This window comes from Henckelia pumila, chromosome 1 (genome assembly GCF_033568475.1).
Source record: "Henckelia pumila isolate YLH828 chromosome 1, ASM3356847v2, whole genome shotgun sequence".
Taxonomy (NCBI): domain Eukaryota; kingdom Viridiplantae; phylum Streptophyta; class Magnoliopsida; order Lamiales; family Gesneriaceae; genus Henckelia; species Henckelia pumila.
Window position 1 is genome coordinate 158,484,278 of NC_133120.1, and position 19,354 is coordinate 158,503,631.

The 19,354-nt window shown below is 35.2% G+C and overlaps 1 protein-coding gene across 1 annotated transcript; it reads left to right on the forward strand.

The window, feature by feature from the left end:
- The first annotated feature begins 17,579 nt into the window (after positions 1–17,579).
- On the forward strand, positions 17,580–18,834 carry LOC140875278 (chlorophyllase-2). The gene is made up of 2 exons (XM_073278927.1): positions 17,580–17,920; positions 18,001–18,834. The coding sequence occupies exons 1-2, from the start codon at positions 17,648–17,650 to the stop codon at positions 18,682–18,684; spliced, it is 957 nt and encodes a 318-aa protein (XP_073135028.1). The 5' UTR covers positions 17,580–17,647; the 3' UTR covers positions 18,685–18,834.
- Positions 18,835–19,354: the final 520 nt, after the last annotated feature.

Below are 19,354 nucleotides of genomic sequence, written 5' to 3' on the forward strand. Positions count from 1 at the left end.
GATTGTCCTCAGCGCATGGGTTCTGCTAGTGGATCGGGATCACAGGTTGGATCTCAGGCTTCTATTGTTCCACGTCAGAAGCCAGCACCACAGAGTTCTTCTGGTTATTGTCCCCAGACTCAAGGGCAGGTGTTTGCTCTGTCTCAGGAGCAGGCTACTGAGGGAAGCGATCGCATGTTGGCAGGTAACTTTCTGTTATGTGGTATTCCTGCACTTTTATTAATTGATACTGGAGCATCGCATTCCTTTATTTCTAGTCGCTTTGTTAAGAGACATAGATTACCTTATGTATCATTAGATATGGATTTAGTTGTATCTACTCCGTTGGAGCAAGAGATAGTAACTAAGCGTCTAGTGATGGGTTGCCTTCTGGAGTTTGAGGATAATGTGTTAGCGACTAATTTGATGATATTAGCGATGGCAGATTTTGACTGTATTTTGGGAATAGATATGCTGACTTTGTATCATGCTACTGTGGATTGTTATCAACGTATGGTACAGTTTCATCCTGTTGAGGGTGATAGCTGGTACTTTTATGGTGAGGGTGCGCGACCTCCGATGCCACTTGTTTCGGCTCTGAAGGCATGTCATGTCTTGGAGTCAGGTGGGGAAGGCTACCTCATCTATGCAGTTGATATATCCGCGAGTAGTCCGGGTATTGATCAGCTACGGGTTGTCAGTAAGTTTCCTGACGTATTCCCTGATAAGATTCCTGGTTTTCCTCCGGTTCGAGAGGTTGAATTTGGTATTGATCTAGTACCAGGAACTACACCTATATCCCGAGCGCCTTATCTTCTGGCACTATCAGAGATGAGGGAATTGAAATAGCAGTTACAGGATCTGCTTGATAAGGGATATATTCGTCCGAGTGTTTCTTCGTGGGGAGCACCTGTTTTGTTCGTCAAGAAGAAAGATGGATAGATGCGATTGTGTATTGATTACAGGCAGTTGAATCGTGTCACCATCAAGAATAAGTATCCTTTGTCGCGGATTGATGATCTATTCGATCAACTACAGGGTACTTCTGTTTACTCCAAGATAGATCTGAGATCTGGATATCACCAGATGCGGGTACGAGACTCAGATATTTCTACGATTGCTTTCAGGACCAGATACGGGCATTATGAATTTCTGGTGATGTCATTCGGTTTGACGAATGCACCGGCAGTCTTTATGAATCTGATGAATCAGGTATTTCGAGAATATCTGGATAGATTTTTCATCGTCTTCATTGATGATATTCTTGTCTATTCTCATGACAAGGATGAGCATGCACAGCATTTGAGGATTGTTTTATAGACGTTACGAGATAAGCAGATGTATGCGAAATTGAGCAAGTGTGAATTCTGGCTTGATCAAGTAGTGTTTCTCGGTCATGTGATTTCTAATGAAGGAATATCTGTTGATCCTAGTAAGATAGAGGCAGTGCTGAACTGGTCTCGTCCGACGACGGTTGCTGAGATTCGTAGTTTCTTGGGTCTAGCTGGATATTACCGTCGGTTCATCAAGAATTTTGCACAGTTGGCCAGACCTTTGACACAGTTTACACGGAAAGATGTTGCCTTCATATGGTCCTCGGATTGTGAGGAGTCATTTCATGAGCTGCGTAGACGTCTTACTAATTCACCTGTGCTAGCTCTACCTTTTGGATCAGGAGGTTATGTTGTCTATACTGATGCCTCTGGTCAGGGGTTAGGATGTGTTGTGACACAGCGTAGACATGTTATTGCCTATGCTTCTCGACAGTTGAAGACGCATGAGACTAACTATCCAGTGCATGATCTCGAGTTGGCCGCCATTGTATTTGCGCTCAAGATTTGGAGGCATTATCTTTATGGCGAGAAATTTGAGATATTTACGGATCACAAGAGTTTGAAGTATTTATTCACTCAGGCGGAGTTGAATATGCGACAGAGACGCTGGATGGATCTTTTGAAGGATTATGATTGTGAAATCAAATATCATCCATGTTCTGCCAATCTTACTGCTGATGCCTTGAGTCGGCAGGTGAGACTTTCTGCACTTCAGACTAATGAAATATCTCATATGATTCAAGAGTGCTGTTCATTGAGTTTTACGCTCAAGCACAAGAAAGGGAGGAATGGGATTTGTTTGTATACTATTCTATCTGAGCCAGCATTGTATTCTCGGATCAGAGATGCTCAGATATCTGATGTTAAGACTCAGCGTTTGGCACGTCTGGCCAATGGAGTTAATACATCTGGATTCAATTTTCAGGCAGATGGTTTATTGTGCCTATCTAATCGAGTGGTTGTACCTAATGTTGCGGAGCTCAGGAATGATATTCTTTCTCAAGCTCACAGGAGTCGATTATTTGTTCATCCTGGAAGTATGAAAATGTATAAGGACTTGCGAACTAGATTCTGGTGTAAAGGCATGAAGAGGAGTGTGTATCAATTTGTTTCAAGATGTTTGGTTTGTCAAACAGGTCAAGGCTGAACATCGACGACCAGGTGGATTACTGCAGAATCTTGAGATTCCCGAATGGAAGTGGGAGCACGTAATTATGGATTTTGTCACCCACTTGCCTATGACATCACGTCAGTGTGATGCTATCTGGGTCGTTGTTGACCGTCTGAAAAAATCAGCACATTTCATTCCTTATAACCGGGAGTATTCTTATGATCGCATGGCACGCTTATATGTCCAGGAGATAGTGCGATTGCATGGAATTCCAGTGAGCATAGTCAGTGATAGAGACCCGCAATTTACCTCACGTTTCTGGGGTAGTTTTCAGCAGGCGTTGGGTACCACTCTGAGTTTAAGTACTGCATATAATCAGGAGACTGACGGGCAGTCAGAACGGATGATTCGTACATTGGAGGATATGCTACGTTCTTCTGTCATGGACTTTGGCTTATCTTGGCAGGATCAGTTACTTTTGATCGAATTTGCCTACAATAACAGTTATCATCGTAGTATTGATATGACACCTTTCGAGGCATTGTACGGTCGATGGTGTCGTACTCCGTTATTCTGGGATGAAGTCGGGGAACGACAAGTCGAGGGTCCTGAATTGGTGCAGCAGATTGTAGACAAGGTAGATTTGATCAAGCATAGGATCAAAGTTGCTCAAGATAGACAAGCCAGTTATGCTAATATTCGTCGCAGGCCACTTCAGTTTGAGCCTGGTGAATATGTGTTTCTACGAGTATCACCTTTCAGGAAGGTGATGAGATTCGGCGTAAAAGGCAAGTTGTCTCCTCGTTTTATTGGACCTTTCCAGATACTGAAAAAGATCGGAGATGTTGCATATCGTTTGGCTTTACCGCCAAATCTTTCCAGTATACATAATGTTTTTCATGTGTCGTTACTTCGACAGTATATAGCTGATGAATCTCATGTGATTTAGTCTACTGATATTCAGCTAGAGCCAGATCTGTCTTTTGTTGAATGACCAATCCGTATCTTAGATAGAAAGGAGAAAGTTCTTCGAAACAAGGTTATACCACTTGTGATAGTGCAATGGCAACGCCGAGGCGTTGAAGAAGCAACTTGGGAAACTGAGAGTCGTATGCAAGCAGAATATCCTGAGTTGTTTGCTTTGTATTTTTGATTACCATGTAGTTGTAATTACAGTTGTTGTAATAAAACATGGTTTGATGTTTCATATTGTTATCTTAATTTGTCTTTAGATTTTATTTCGAGGACGAAATATCTAAAGGTGGGGAGAATGTAGTAACCCAGATTCCATTTTAAGATAATAATATACATTGGACTTCAGAAGGAATTTGGGCTTCTGACTTTGGGCCGGATCGGAAGCTCCGATCCCAGATCGGAAGTTCCGATCCCAGCCACTTTGGAAGCCGATCAGAAGCACAGAGATCGGAAGCTCCGATCCAGGAACGGAAGTTCCGATCTCCAGCTTCCAGCAATGCTTGATGACTCAGCCGCGAGTTTTGACAAGTGTCAAATGGAGGGCAGATCGGAAGCTCCGATCGTCGGATCGGAAGTTCCTATCCTGGCGTGTCAAGCATGCACGCAGTGAGCTGGATCAGAATCTCCGATCCCAAAATCGGAAGTTCCGATCCTGGCCGGGAATTTTGCCTATAAATAGGGCTTGTCTGATTTCATTTGAATTACAAATTCCTGAGGTTCCTTATTTAGTTATATAGTGTGAGTTATACACTTGAGGGCCCTATCGGTTTTAATAAAGGTTCTAGAATAACCAAGGTGTGGTTATAGTCATCTGGGACTAGCGACTCCAAAGGGCTATCTACGAACGAAGGTATGGTCCGGGAATCTATTTAAGTTTTGGGAGTATTTATTAGCTTAGTTAAGGCTTATAGAACTTTTGTAGTGATACGGTGAACTTCTGAATATAGGCTTGGAACCTAGGATCTTATTATACTTGAACTAGCCTAGAGGTACGTACACATTGACTGAGATTGTCAGCGAGTATACATGTTTATATGTTGCATTTATTTGGCATTATTATATGGCATGATATATGATTTACCGCTTTCTATATTTATATGTCATGTGCATATACACGTTGAGCCTATACCTTGTTATACCTGACTATAGAGCCGCTCAGCTCTATACTCGATAGTCTGTCACTGAGAGTACCGCGACGGCGGGAGCATTTATGTCTGTCTACTCTGGTGTACTAGACGAGTGTGGTTGCACCCAGAGGTTGATCCGTGCGGTGGCAGCGCTCATGTGGCGTCGATTCTGAGCATGACTTTTCGGATGACCCTTTACTAGTCATCATGTTGCATGCATTATATATATATGTTTACTCATGTCTATGTACTGGGCGTTAGCGCTCACGTTCTAGTTGTTATCTTGGACACCCTATACTATGGGGCAGTCGCAGGATGGACGGAGCCGGTAGTTCTAGGCAGGACTAGGGAGCCGGATCTTTTCAGGGGAATTTATACAGCAGGATTTGTTTTAGCTGTATAATGTTTACTTTTAAGTATTTCGATTTGGTTGTATCACTACACATTTAAGCCTGGATTTTATTACTAAGCTGATATGTACATTATGGTTATGTTTCCGCACGTTTTACTTTGTTAAGTTATTTTGCTGTATTAAGTTTAATGCATGTTGTTAGTTGCCAGTTAGTAGGTGATACCATGCAGGGTCACTACAATTCATGTCTTTGTCTTTAGCATCCGATTTCTTCTTTAAATCTTTATATCTCAATGCACTTTGGACATCTTCCATAGACAAACTCTCATTTCCATACAGCAGCGTGTCCACAAAATTTGAGAATGATCCTGTTAGAGAATCGATCAGTAGGAGTGCTTGATCCTCATCATCCACCGCCACTCCAATGTTTTCCAAATATTGGATTTTCTTCTCAAATGCATATGGTTGAGATTCGGGATCACCATCCTCTTTCATCTTAAAATTATACAAGGATTGATTCAAGAATAATCTGCTCACTAGAGTTTTTGTTATGTACAAAGACTCTAGTTTACTCCACACTCCAGCCGATGTATCTTCCTTGGCTACCTTCCCCAAACCTAATTCAGAAAAGTTTAAGATTAGTATGTTGTGGGCCTTGTGAAGTAAATTTGATTTATCTTGGGCCGATAAACTTGCTGATAATTTTCCGCTCCTTCAACAAGATCGAGGCCTTGGTGAACCAACAATGCCCGCTTCTTAATCCTCCACAATCCAAAATTGTTGCTTCCATCGAATTTCTCTAGATCAAACTTTGTGTACATCATCTTTGAAACCTCAACCTTCAAATTGTCTTTGATACCAATTTGTTGAGGTTTTGGCAGCAAAAACGGTAAAGGGAATGATGAATAAAGTCTGGGAAATATGGTGTGATGTATACATATGAGAAAGCTTGTAAAATAAAAACAAAGAAGTTCTTCAGAATAAAATTTAATACCTTCAATTACAAGTGTTATACAAATAATCTCTCATCATTTTCCCTGATCCCCTCACTCAACACTCATTGAAGTTTCAGAATTCACTGTTATGTACAAACTACAAGACACAAGCTTTTATAAAACAATAAGAGATAAACTATCTAGGAGTTAAATAACTTCCTAGTCCACTAACCAACTACTTGAGAAAATAATTAGTTTTTAATTAGAATAAATCAAACTTGAATATATGGAATGATCCACATGAATGTTTTCTAAGTTGATGGCACCACGCTCTCCCTTGCTCTCTTCAGAGATGTCACAAACTCCAAGTATGCTTCTCATTTTATTTCTTTATTTTGTTGATTTCACCTATTCATGATTCTATTTTGGTTGCATAAATTTTATTTATTTTACGTAATTTTTCTGTTTGGTAAATTTCCAAAGTATATGAGCTTATTAGTTTTTTTTGTGAGTTGATGGAGGCACCCGTTTGTAGAAAATGGAGGATATGACCCAATCTTGTTTTCATTTCAATAGATAGGCCTTTGTGTAAAAATATCATAATACTCATCATTTCTAATATTGGATAGAATGTAAATACACTTTTCTCTCTCTTCTTTCCTCCTCCTATTCTTCTTCCCCATATCTCTGAATTTTTTGTTTCCCTCTTCTTCTTTCTCATTTTTCTGGATTTTTTTGTTTCCCTCTTATTCTTCCCCATATCTCTGTATTTTTTATTAACTCTGCATTTTTTTCTCTCCATTGTTCTACGCATTTTTAATTTTTTGTTGAATATTTTCAAACAAAATCATGTATAGAATGGCAATCATTTATTTTAAATTCATAAGGAATGATTTTCAATTTATATGGACTGAGTTTTGAATTATTTTTTGTTCACATAGATTGATTTTTGACTGATTTGCAGTTTATATCGACTGACGTCGATCGAATATACCGAGTTTGACTGATTTTGAATAAATGTCAACTAATGTCGACTGATTTTCGACTGATTTTTAGTTTATATCGAGTGATGTCGACCGAAGATACTGCGTTTGACTCATTTTAAAGAAATTTCAATTGCTTTTCACATCATATCAACTGGTGTCGACTGAATAATAATTGTATATATACATACATATATATTTATTTATTTATTACTAATAATAAAAAAAATCATTAGTGGTATAGTGGTCATAATTAACTTCTGTCAGGTCTAAGAGACCACATGTTCAAAACCTAAGGAGAACAAATTGAGTTGATTTCCATGTTTTTTTTGTAAGTGTGAATCATGAAAAGACCAAATTGACCTTAAATTGAGATATTTTGACTAAATTAAAAAATCAAAGTCTCTTTGACTGAATTGAAAACAAGATGGAGCCTATATATTAAATTGTCCCGTTAATCCTCGAAAGGTGAACTAGTTTTTTTACACGTAGGTAGAATTTAGGAATCAATTGAAAGCTAAATTTACAATATTTTGAGTTTCATGAACCTTCATTTTCCTTTCACGAGTTTTTGTAGGCTAAAGATTTGGAGGAATCAAGATTTAGTTGGGTTAGTTCCAAGATCCACCCAAGAATCATTCGCTACATATATCTGACGTCTTCTTGGTAACAGGGGCATTATTTTTTGGAATATGGAATTTCACTGTATTTTTTGGTCGGTCTGATTAGAGCGGAATAGGAGATTTTTTGACAACCTTGAAGATTCGGACGATATCGAATCCTTGAAGAGGCCGAGTTTACCATCTTCGGGTGGCCAACCTGGCAGAGATGAGTCAAGCTGCCTATTCGATTCCTTAAGTCCCAGACCTGCTAAGACTAGCAGCGCATTCTCTAACAGCCGATTTTTTCACAGACGATTCTCTTCTTCTATACAAACAATGTATTGTTTGCGGACTTAACGCCAACAATTATCCAGCATTCCTGGCCCGTCAAGAAGAACTTCACCTTTTCACTCTAATTTACATAATTTTTGCCATGTTGGAGGGAACGACATGTGCTATAGCTGATGGTAATGGTGCAACTCGAATATTTTAAACATCATAGCAGCCCAAGCGTCATGGTTCGATCTCTCTACCCAAAATGAAAAATTATTGGACCCCAACAGGAATACTCACGTGTTAGCCATAAATGGCATGTCTTCGTGTGCCTTAAATGCTTGAAAATAGTTTTAAATTGCCTCAAATTACATAATCGTGCATTTTAAGTGAAATCCGAGGTAACTATATTATCTCATGCATTAATGACTAGTTGTTTTACTATTGTTTAGTGCTTTGTGAAGCATATATAGATGTTCTTCTTCAATATTCAGTGCTCCTCTTTACGACAAGGCATGTGTCTCGGCCTTCACCATGAGTTTAGGTTCAAATGAACATGTGCTCCTTGCATCTTTGATAATTATGTCAATAGTAAATATGTTTGTATTCTTTCATATCAATGTTAATGCTATTCATTTTGGCATCTTTATGTCGATCTGTTTCTCTTCGTAGTGATGTCTTTTGTTTTCTCTAGGTTTTGGTTTGGTCGAAACTTGTAAAAAATTATAATTTGGTAGAAAGTCTTTGATAGAGTCAAGCGGATAATGTTCTATTGTAGGGACCTCTTGGATTTGATAGCACAAATTGTCACGCCCCAAAATCGAGATGTGTTATCGACATTTTTTAATAATTAAAAATCATTAAACAACAACTTTCAAAGTACAAATTTCCAGAAACCAGTCTATTTATTCATAATACTCGAAAAACATTATCTTTACATTGATAACGGAAAATTTAAAAGTCTAACAAATGTCTTGGATAGAAAATAAACTTAGAATAAGAGGAATTTTGAATCATTTTCACCAACCCCAGAATTGAGTTTGTTCGTCCTCTTCAACCTTTTTTTCGTTCTTATCTAAGAGGGTAAGTCACTAAAAAAGAGGGGGGGAAATAATATTTCCCGTTTTTAAAAAAATATCAATTTTACAAAAATCTCAAATGCAATATTCATATCAGTAATAATTTTTAAGAATAATTATGTATCAATATGACTGGATTTGATAGCAAAAATTACATTATTGTGGCTTGTTTTGGTGCTTCTGCTGAAGAGCTGCGACTATGTCCTTTACGACGTTCAGTTTGTTATAGACCTTTTAGATGGTTACAACTGAAAACTTCTCTATTTCTATGGATGACAACCATAGAAGGACTTATTAAGGGGATTGAAATTGACTTGGAGAAATTGGAAACACTAGCTAATTCAAAATCTTTGTTCTCCATGCATCTATGTGCTATAGAAATATTTTTAACATTCTCTAAGTTAGATTTCTTTCGGATAAAATTTTAAAACATTTTTCATGTGTTATAAATTAAAAAAACTTGAAATATATGTCTGAACAAAATTTTGTACATTTTTATTTAAAAAAAGGTTTTTTGTTTTAAAAAAACTATCAACCACTGATAAACCAATCTCGTCGAATGAGGTACTCATGATAAAACACAGACGTTACTGACACTCACTCAGTATTTAAATACAAGTACACAGAGTAATATGATGCAAGCAAATGAAATTTTTTCGATAACTTGTTAAGTATGATCCTGCTCAGACTAGACGTCAATGAATACGTAATATCATATGGGGGTCAACTCCACTTGTTAGCTTACACACTAGTCGTGATCGCCGTACCATTAGTCCTCATCATCACGACGTCTCCTGGTGTCTTACCACATATCAAGAGTATAGGGTTGAGCGACCCTACTAGAACGGCTATATCAAAGGAGATATAGATCAACGTGATATATGCACATGGAACATATGTATTAAACAATAAAATATATTTCATGGCACATAAAATGCAACATATAATCAGTTTTCTAAAAATCGGCCTATGCGGCCTACCAAGCGCTAGCCGTCGGCCGACCACATCGAAAATTTCTAGTCAATCAGCCTAGGCGTCCTAGATGCCTAGGTGGTTCTAGGCAGGTACGAGGCGACCCTAGGTGGAAATGAAATTTGTTTTTTGGGCTTTTAAATCAGAAGCCCAGTAAAAAAACTGACAGAAAAATTTTATTACTCTTCCACGAAAACCCTTTCAACATTGTTTCCAAATAAAAGAGAGGAAAAATATGGAGAATAATGAGTAGAGAAATTTATGGAGAATAAGTATAGTAAATTTGTGGAATTTTATTAGTTATGTAACTTTTAACTCATTTTAAATTTGATGTTATTGTGTTGGAGTTATAATATTTGATTTATTATGTTATATCGTGGAATCTTCCTAGCGGAGCCTAGGCTTTAGGCGCTGGTCTGGAGCCCGACTAGCACCTTGTGAATTTTAGTACCTTGCATATAAGCATGCGTACTCGCTAGATATTTTAGTCAATACTACAAGCCAAGAACATATCATATCATTATCACTTATCTGAAAGTCTTAGCTAAGCTAATAGATACTCCCATTAACTATTAGAGATTTCAGGCTATATATGCATTCGTCGTTAGCTCTTTGATTTCGAAAGCCACAATCCCAGCACAACTACGCTACAAGTCCCGTAGCACCTCGCTATGGCCCAATCATCAAATAGAAACACTCAAAATATATACTAACACACACAAACATCTCCAAACACATACTAATTGTGAGAAACTCACGGTCTATTCATAGGCGGAATTCGAAAGCACCAAACCTTGGATCGGAAACTCCAATACTATATGCATTGACATGTTTCTTAACACAACTTCGAAAGCTCCGATCATTTTGGACGGTCCGATCTCCCACTTCGGAAGATCCGATCTCTCATGCAGCCTAGGGGTGTTAATTCGAGTGGATCAGGTGGGTTCAGATAGGATTGATTCAATATAATACTGAAAAATTAATCAACCCAAAAATAGCCAACCCAGACTCGAACTCGTCTAACCCAATTAACCCAATCAACCCGAACCAACCAAATTTTTTATAATTTTTTTTAAAAAATAATTAAATAAAAATTCAGTCACACAATAATAATATTAGTAAATATGTATTTAAATACATAAAACAAAATCTAATATTATAAATAATTTAAATTTGAAATTTTAATTATAGAAAATTTAAAGCATACTTACTAAAAAAATAAAAATTTATCTTAAAAAATCAAATTATACAAATAAAAATTAAATAATAAAAATCATTATATCAACATACAATATCTTTTTTTCAAACATATAATATATAAAAATATATAAAATCTTTCTTAATTTTTTATAAAAAAAAGTTTCAGGTTAATCCGGGTTGACCCGAACCCGATTAATTTTTCAAGTTAGCTTTCGGGTCCAACCTGACTCAACCCGAACCCAAAAGCCCCCAATTTTAACCCGATAATTTTTGAGTCGATTTGTAAGGGAGATACCCTAGGCAGTAGCCTAGGGCCTCCTCTTAGATGGAGCCCCCCAAAAAAATATTATTTAAAATTTAAGATGAATTTTAAGTTATTTTGTTAAAAATTTGAAAAAATGTTCAAATTTTGTATTTTTGTTTCTCCTTCTTTTTTTAAGTAAAAAAAAATCATGTTTCATATTTAAAAAAAAAACGTTTTTTCTTCGTGAAATTGCTCTACTCAGGTGTACTAGGTTATTCACATTGGGTCAAATAGTGTGTTATTTTTTATTGAATATTTTTTTCTTGTATATTTATGAGTTTGGTTGATGTTTTTATTTTAATTATTTGGATTCTGGACTTTAGTCTCCGATTTTCTAGAATCTTGTAATTGATCATATTGTTTGTTGGAAAAAAAAAATGATAGTTAAACTTGATTACAATGATTTAGTTCACAATTTTGTGCAACAAAAAACGCGAAGAGTGTGAATATTTGTTATTAGATTTACCTTATAAACTTAATTTCTTATAATTTAATAAAATGTGGCATATTTGTTTATTTAATTAGATATAGATGATTATTATGTTCATTTAATAACAAAATTTTATAAACTTTTCCTTAACAATTATCCTAGGACCTATTTTTTAAAAAACAATTATCCTAAAACCTCTAAATTTCTAGAGACGACCATGTTCACGTGTCAACAACACTTTGAGACCTCACGGTGGATGCAGTTCGGACGTTTCGATCTCACTTCGAAGGGTCCGAAATCGCCACTTGTCAATCTCTTGTGAAAACACATTGTACACTCAACAGCTGGAGTTCGGAAGCTCCAAAAAGATTTCTAATGGTCCGAACTCAACCCCTACTTCGAACCACTTCGTATGGATCCGAACTACTCGGGTTTGCGGACTTCCCGGACCATTTTAAGACTTTATAGTGTTGAGTTTTCACTTATTTTTAATATAATAAAATATCTTAAATCATGTTTTACCTCTTTAAACATATTTTGTCATTTTAATCACGTAAAATAGAACTCGGATTACTACATCTTTTCACTTCAATTTACATAATTTTGTCATGTTAGAATGAACAGCGAGTGTCGGGATAAGATCAAGATTCAAACATCTACTTGGATTGCGAATCTTTTAGAGTTTAAGGTAGTGTTTACAAGAGTTTATTTCAAGTGTTTTTCAACTTTTACATACAATTTCCTAGCATTTCATTGGCTAAAAGCTTAAAGAACTTAAATAAGCTCTTGCAAATATTAACTAAGAATGTCTCGATCTCAGATTTATTGAGAAACTGAAATTTTGTATTTTGTTGATATGGTTATGGTCTATGTTAATTCTTTTGTATTGTGCGGATTCCTTGATAGTAGAGGTGTCAAAACGGATCAGCGGGGTGGGCCTACCCACAACCCATCGCAATCCACCATCCCCACCTTTTAGGCGGGTTGAAAAAACACCAACTCAAGCCACCTATTTTAGGTTGCGGACGGGCCAACCCAACAGGCCTACGTGTAATTTGGCGGGTTTTATGAGGCCAACCCGCAACCCACCACAACCCACCATTAGGCGGGCCGGCCCACCTTTAAGCGGGTTGGGAAATTATCAACCCAACCCACCAATTTTGTATGGTGGGACGGGTCAACCCGACGAGCCTAACTCATTTTGACACCTCTACTTGATATCACAAACTACATTTTGGTGGCTCATTTTGATGCTTCTGCTGATGAGGTGCGACTATAGCTTTTACGTTGTGCAGTTTGTTATGGACCTTTTAGATGATTGCAACCGGAAACTTCTCTATTTCTATATATGACAACCATAAAAGGACTTGTGAAAGGGATTGAAATTGACTTGGACAAATTGAAAACACGGCTAATTCAAAAGGTTAGTACTCCATCCATCTCTGTTATAGAAATATTTTTAACATGCTCAAAGAGCATCTCCAACCCTGCGTGAGAATAGCGTTTCTCACGCAGGGGTGTTCCTCCACCCCATGGACACTTAGGGGTGTTCACGGTTTGGATAACCGTCCGATCCGAACCAAAACCGAAAATTCAGTTAAGTTTTCGATTTTTGGATTTTTGGTTTTCGGTTCGGTTCTGCGGCTAACCGAATCGAACCGAAAAATATTTTTTTTTGGTTTTGCTATTTGAATTTTTTTACTAATCAATTAATATGTGCATCAATGTGAGCTCAAAAAATTGATTTTATGGAAAAATTGAAAGAACAAAAGCCATAATTTGTTCTTTAAAAAAATACATAATTGGTTTAATTATTTATCTAATTAATCAAACATACATGACTTCAATTGTGGATTCAACTTGAAAAATGTATTAATTTAATAATTTTAAAGAATATTGATTTTTCAAATAAAAATAATTAAAAATTAATTAAGTTATTTTATTATATTATATATACACGTATTTTGATTATATATTACATTATTTTTATAAATTCATAAATTATTATTATTAAAATTAGAAACGTTATCACTTTATTTGTTCTTTATTTGTTCTCAGTGTGTTATTTTGAACACATTTTTTGAAGCATTAAATCAAAAATATTTGTATGAATGTATGAGTTTGTGGATTTTGGTTACATTTGTATTGTATTAAATATTAATCAATGAGTTTGTCAATTGTTTTTTTTATGTTTCTAAATTCAAATTGTGGTTATAGTGACTATTGATTATGATTATTTCCACTTTCTAGCCAAGTTGAAGGAAATAGATTAATACTTAAATCTTAGTTTATAAGTATTAGTATATTTAGAGTAATCAAAAATACATAACTCAAACTCAAAGTGTACTTATTTTTAAAAAAACATATAAACATAAAAACATTTGTGGACTTATGGTTTTTTCAAATAGAAAGATAAAAATTAATTAAGCTAATTTTTATAAAATTATACTTTTTCAATTATTTACATTATATATAATATTATTTTTATAAATTCATAAATTGTTATTACCCAAACGTCATGATGGAATTTTTGTTCCATTTTTGTTCTTAAAATTTAAATCTCAAACAGTTTATGTCCAAATACATTTTGTGAAGCAATTAAATGTTAATCGCATATATTTGAATCGATATAATTGGTTGTTCACTTTTCCAAATACATTTCATCAAAAGAATTCTTCAAACCAAACCAAATCCAAAAAAATAAAAGGTTAACCGAAAGATCGAAATTTTTTTGGTTAAAAACCGAACCGAACCGCTCCATTCGGTTCGGTTTTCGATTTAGTTTTTCGGAGAATCGAAATTTTGGTTAACTGAAAAACCGGTTCGGTTCGGGCGGTTTTAACCGTTTGGCTTCCTGCGTCAAATTTGATGCAGGGGGTTTTTATTTTTTAACATTTTATTTTTTGTTTTTTTATTATATAATGCAAATATAATTAAATTAATAAAAAAATAACAATAATTTAACGCTAATTTTTAAATATTAATAATAAATTGTAATTAAGATATTATTTAAAAAATAATTAGTTTGTGTTATAAAAATTAAAAATATTTAATAATTTTTAAAATAATTAGATGTAAATAATTCATACAAATTATATGATTGATTTAGTAATTAGACGTAAATAATTAATACAAAATAAAAGACAAATTAAAGACTCTCATTATGCATTGCGAAATGCTTTAATTGACTATTTATGGGATGAATATGGTCATTCAAATATTTGAAGTGTATTGTGTTGTTTTAATTTATATCATATACTTTTATTTTATTTCATCATTTGGAACAATTTATATTTAATTTCTTATAATATATTATTATTATAATAAAAAATTAATATATTGATCATTTTAGTAATATTATTGTAATTATTAATATTATAATATTAATATAATAAAAATTACATGTAATATAATTAATTAATGCAAATTTATAACAATATATATGTTCATAAATAATAAAAATTAAAGTTAAAAAGTAAAGTAAAAGGAATATTTCGATAATATTATTTTTAGAGTAAAATTTGAAATAGGTGGGTTGGAGATGAATATTATATTTGGTACAGAAATTACGTTATTTTAGAATAGAGCTGCTTTAAAATGAAGTTTTTGGTTAAAAATGACCTAAGTTATCTTGATTAATCCAATTCTTATTGATGTTTGTGGTATCTTGATGTCTATACAACACCACAAAATCTCGGACCAATGTCAACAAACACTACTCAATTATTTTTCAAAAATTATATTTGGATAAAAAAAATTAAAAAAATTTACAATCATTTTGTTCAGATGTATGTTTTAAGGTTTTTTTTTTTTAATTTATAAAATACGAAAAATATTTTAAAAGTATTTATCCAAACAAAATCTAAAGTTTTTGGTTTCGGATCTACGGGTATAATCGAATTGAGTTCAATTCGTATTAGCTCGCAAAACATGTACGTACGTAATATATTTAACTATTAAAATAATTTATTAATAATGAAATTTATGAAATTGAAAAGCTTAGTGGTAGGTAAAACAATCAAATAAAAAATAATAAGAATGAAGTTCCGGGAAGTTTTAAAAATCTAGAAATTCTTGATAGTTGAATAAAAAACATTCCGTTTTTTTTTCATCTTTCTTATTTTTAGGTCTAGTTTTAGAAATTCACTTCGTTTTTATAAATCTCTCTAAACTAGATAGATCCATATACGAAATGAATATTGAGTACGTGTCGTGAATGAACACGAATCTATATAAAAATATTTATCATATTTTTTTATGTTACATGGGGTGAATTTTTCCTAGATATTTCTTGGGGGATGTGATAGAACTCTAATAATGGAATTTCGAAATAAGAGTGACCCATTAGAGTATATGGGTATGCTTATTGATACTCACTAAAATTTGATGGTACGGATTTTACTCAAGCCCAAAGCTTCAAGTCTAGAGATGAACTTAAAATCAAGCAAATAATTTTAGAGGGGGCCGGGAGGGTATCCCAGCGTAATCTCTCTGATGCTCAAGTCAGAGACGTGAACGAATAAAAGAAAGAGGAGCTTGGGCGCCCTTCAAAATTGAATTGAATTGATTCAAATGGAGAAAGCAAACCCGTATTAATAGAAGATAAAGTAAGGGACCACGAACATTTATGTAGGGGACCATGAGCGTGTAGTTCATGTGCTACTCCTTTAGAGCTCACCCTCCAAAGAAAACCAAGACTCAAAACCAAGCTTACCACCCTAGGGCTCGCCTACCTTAGGGGTCGCCCACCATAGGGCGAGTCTCTCCTCCACTTTCTTCTTCTACACTCCCTGCATACTCTTTCACATTTCCATTTGAAATTGTCATAAGTTTTTGACTTAATTACCTTAGAGACCCCATGACTAAGGTCTAACTTGATGAGACTCTTCCTCACCCCTTGGAAGGCAATATACACCTTTTTTAACACTTCCCTCATGGGCCAACGCTATCCCTTAGAATGAGACTCGAACCTTAGTCTTTCGTTATGGGCTTTCATTGGCTCAAGCATGTGATGGACCAACTCATGAGGTATCACTTATCAATACATATTGTATGGTAAACTCGAGTCTAGCAACCAAGAGGACCTAGCTCAATTAATTGAAACCATCTAATTAGTTAATTTAAACAAATAAGATATGTGAAATTTCCATCTTGATATTCATAGGTTGAATCATTGATTTCCAGCCAACCTGCAGTTTCTCAGATTTCAAATATTTGATATATCAATTCTAGATCAAATTGTATGTTTACGAACCCCCAAGGCCCAAATTTCATATACATCTATATTATCTATACATACTATTTAATAGTGCATGGTCATTTTAATGAATAGACAAAATTACCCATTATCTTCTTTTATTTAATAAAAATGATTGTAAAACAACTTTTAGCAAATGCTAAAAATTGCTATTAATTTGTTAAAATCTTTAAAATAATTAATTATGTTAAAAATGTGTCCACACGAATTGTCACGTGCATTAGTCGTAGTCTATATTGTAATTTTACAAAAAGGAGACAACTCAGGGACAGTTTTATAAAACATATCTCTTATTTAAGTGAATTCATGAAAAAAATATTACTTTGTATGTAAAAAAAATATATATATATATATATATATTATTTTTCCTCGTAGATATGAATCGAATTAATTTTTCTCGTGAATATAAATCCGTGAAATAATTATCTATTAATAAAATCCACAAAACATGATTCTATTAAAATCCGGATTACATACTTCTACACTAACACGAGTCTGGTCGATCAATTTCTTGAACAAAAAATCTTGAATCCAAATATTAAATAATAATACCAAAAATGATATCAACATCTCGCCAAAAAAATATCTACTCACCAAGATTTAAAAAAAATCTATATATAATTCAAGTGAGAACATAAAAAAAACACACCAATTTAAGTGGGGGCCTTTCATTGCCCAAAACAAAAACTTTTTGTTATCCCTTCCGAAGAAAAAGCTCACTCCAATCAATAGTCATGAATTCCACTCATAAAACTGCTAGTACAAATATCTTCGATCTTGGAAAATACCCAACAAATTTCATAAACATCGAGTCAAAAACATGCTGCAGTTTCAATCATAAAGTTTCCCCCTTTTCACCCCCAAAGCCACTCCTGATTTGCAGCCCCACACAAGCAGGAGACTTCCCCGTGCTGGTGCTTCTTCATGGCTACCTCCTTTGCAACTCCTTTTACTCTCAGCTCATCCACCATATTGCATCCCATGGCTTCATTGTCGTGGCGCCGCAGGTAATTGGTTTTTAATTTGGTTTCATTTGGACCATATTATATCGCTAGTTCTTGAATTTGGGTGGTTTCATTTGGAGCAGTTGTACACGGTGGCGGGACCGGATACGCAGGGAGAAATCGAGGCAACAGCCAAGATAATCGACTGGTTGTCGGAGGGATTAGCCCATTTCCTCCCACCCCAGGTGAATCCAGACTTGAAGAAGCTGGGATTAGCAGGCCATAGCCGTGGCGGTAAAGTCGCCTTCGCCGTGGCTTCGCGCAGATCGAATCCCATGACAATCGAGGTCTCGGCCGTCATCGGAATCGACCCCGTCGACGGGATGGACAAAGGAAGTCAAACGCCGCCTCCGGTGCTGACTTATAGTCCTCGTTCGTTCGATCTGGGCGGCGCGGGTGCTCTGGTGATAGGGTCGGGGTTGGGGGAAGTAAAGAGGAATCCTCTTTTCCCGCCCTGCGCCCCGAAAGGGGTGAATCACGAGGACTTTTACAACGAATGCCGAAAACCGGCTTATTATTTCGTGGCCAAGGACCAGGGGCATCTCGACATGTTGGACGACGACACGAAAGGGATCCGCGGGAAGGCGACGTTTTGTTTGTGCAAGAACGGCAAGTGTCGGGAGCCGATGAGGCGATTCGTCGGAGGGGCCGTGGTGGCATTCTTGAAAGGCTATGTGGAAGGAGATACGAGCGAGCTTGTGAAGTTGAGAGAAGGGCATTATGAGATGCTTCCCGTTGTGCTTCAAAGAGTTGAATATATTGTGTAACATAATGTGCCATTGTTGGAATATTCAACTTGAGATCCAATGTTACATGAATGTTGTTATATGAATGTAATCACTTACTAAATATGTTATCGACTTTTGATACTCGTATTGGTTTGGCAAAGGTTCAAAATGCTTTTAAAAATGAGTTACGATGGATTTCTATAACCTTTTTTTAGACTGATCTTCGATGGCTTGATTTCGTACTACAATTTATCTCGATTGTTTTTGCGGTTGCATTGTCATGGATTTATTCAATTTTTATTGGACATCCTTGTTTGGTTTTCAAAGATTGTGCATAAAACAAATTATAACCTCAAGTATATTTAGTTGTTTTATTTATGAGGTTCTCTGGCGGTTTTGTAAGTAAATGTGCAAAATCTCGGTTTAATCGAAATACATATGTTTTTGTTTTTGTTTTTGTTTTTGTTTTAAAAAGCATATCGTTAATTCGATTTAATCGATTTTCAACTTCAGTTAAATCAAGGTTTTATATATAAAAAAACAAATTATTAAGAAAATTGGGCCTCCTTTAGATTTTAATTTTTTTCATATTGGGCTTTTTTTAGATTGAACTTCTACTTTCATTTTCATTGTTTCATCTTCGTCCATTGAGAGAATATCTGTCACGCCATTGTTCTTAGGGAATTGTTCGCGAACTATTCGGAGCTTG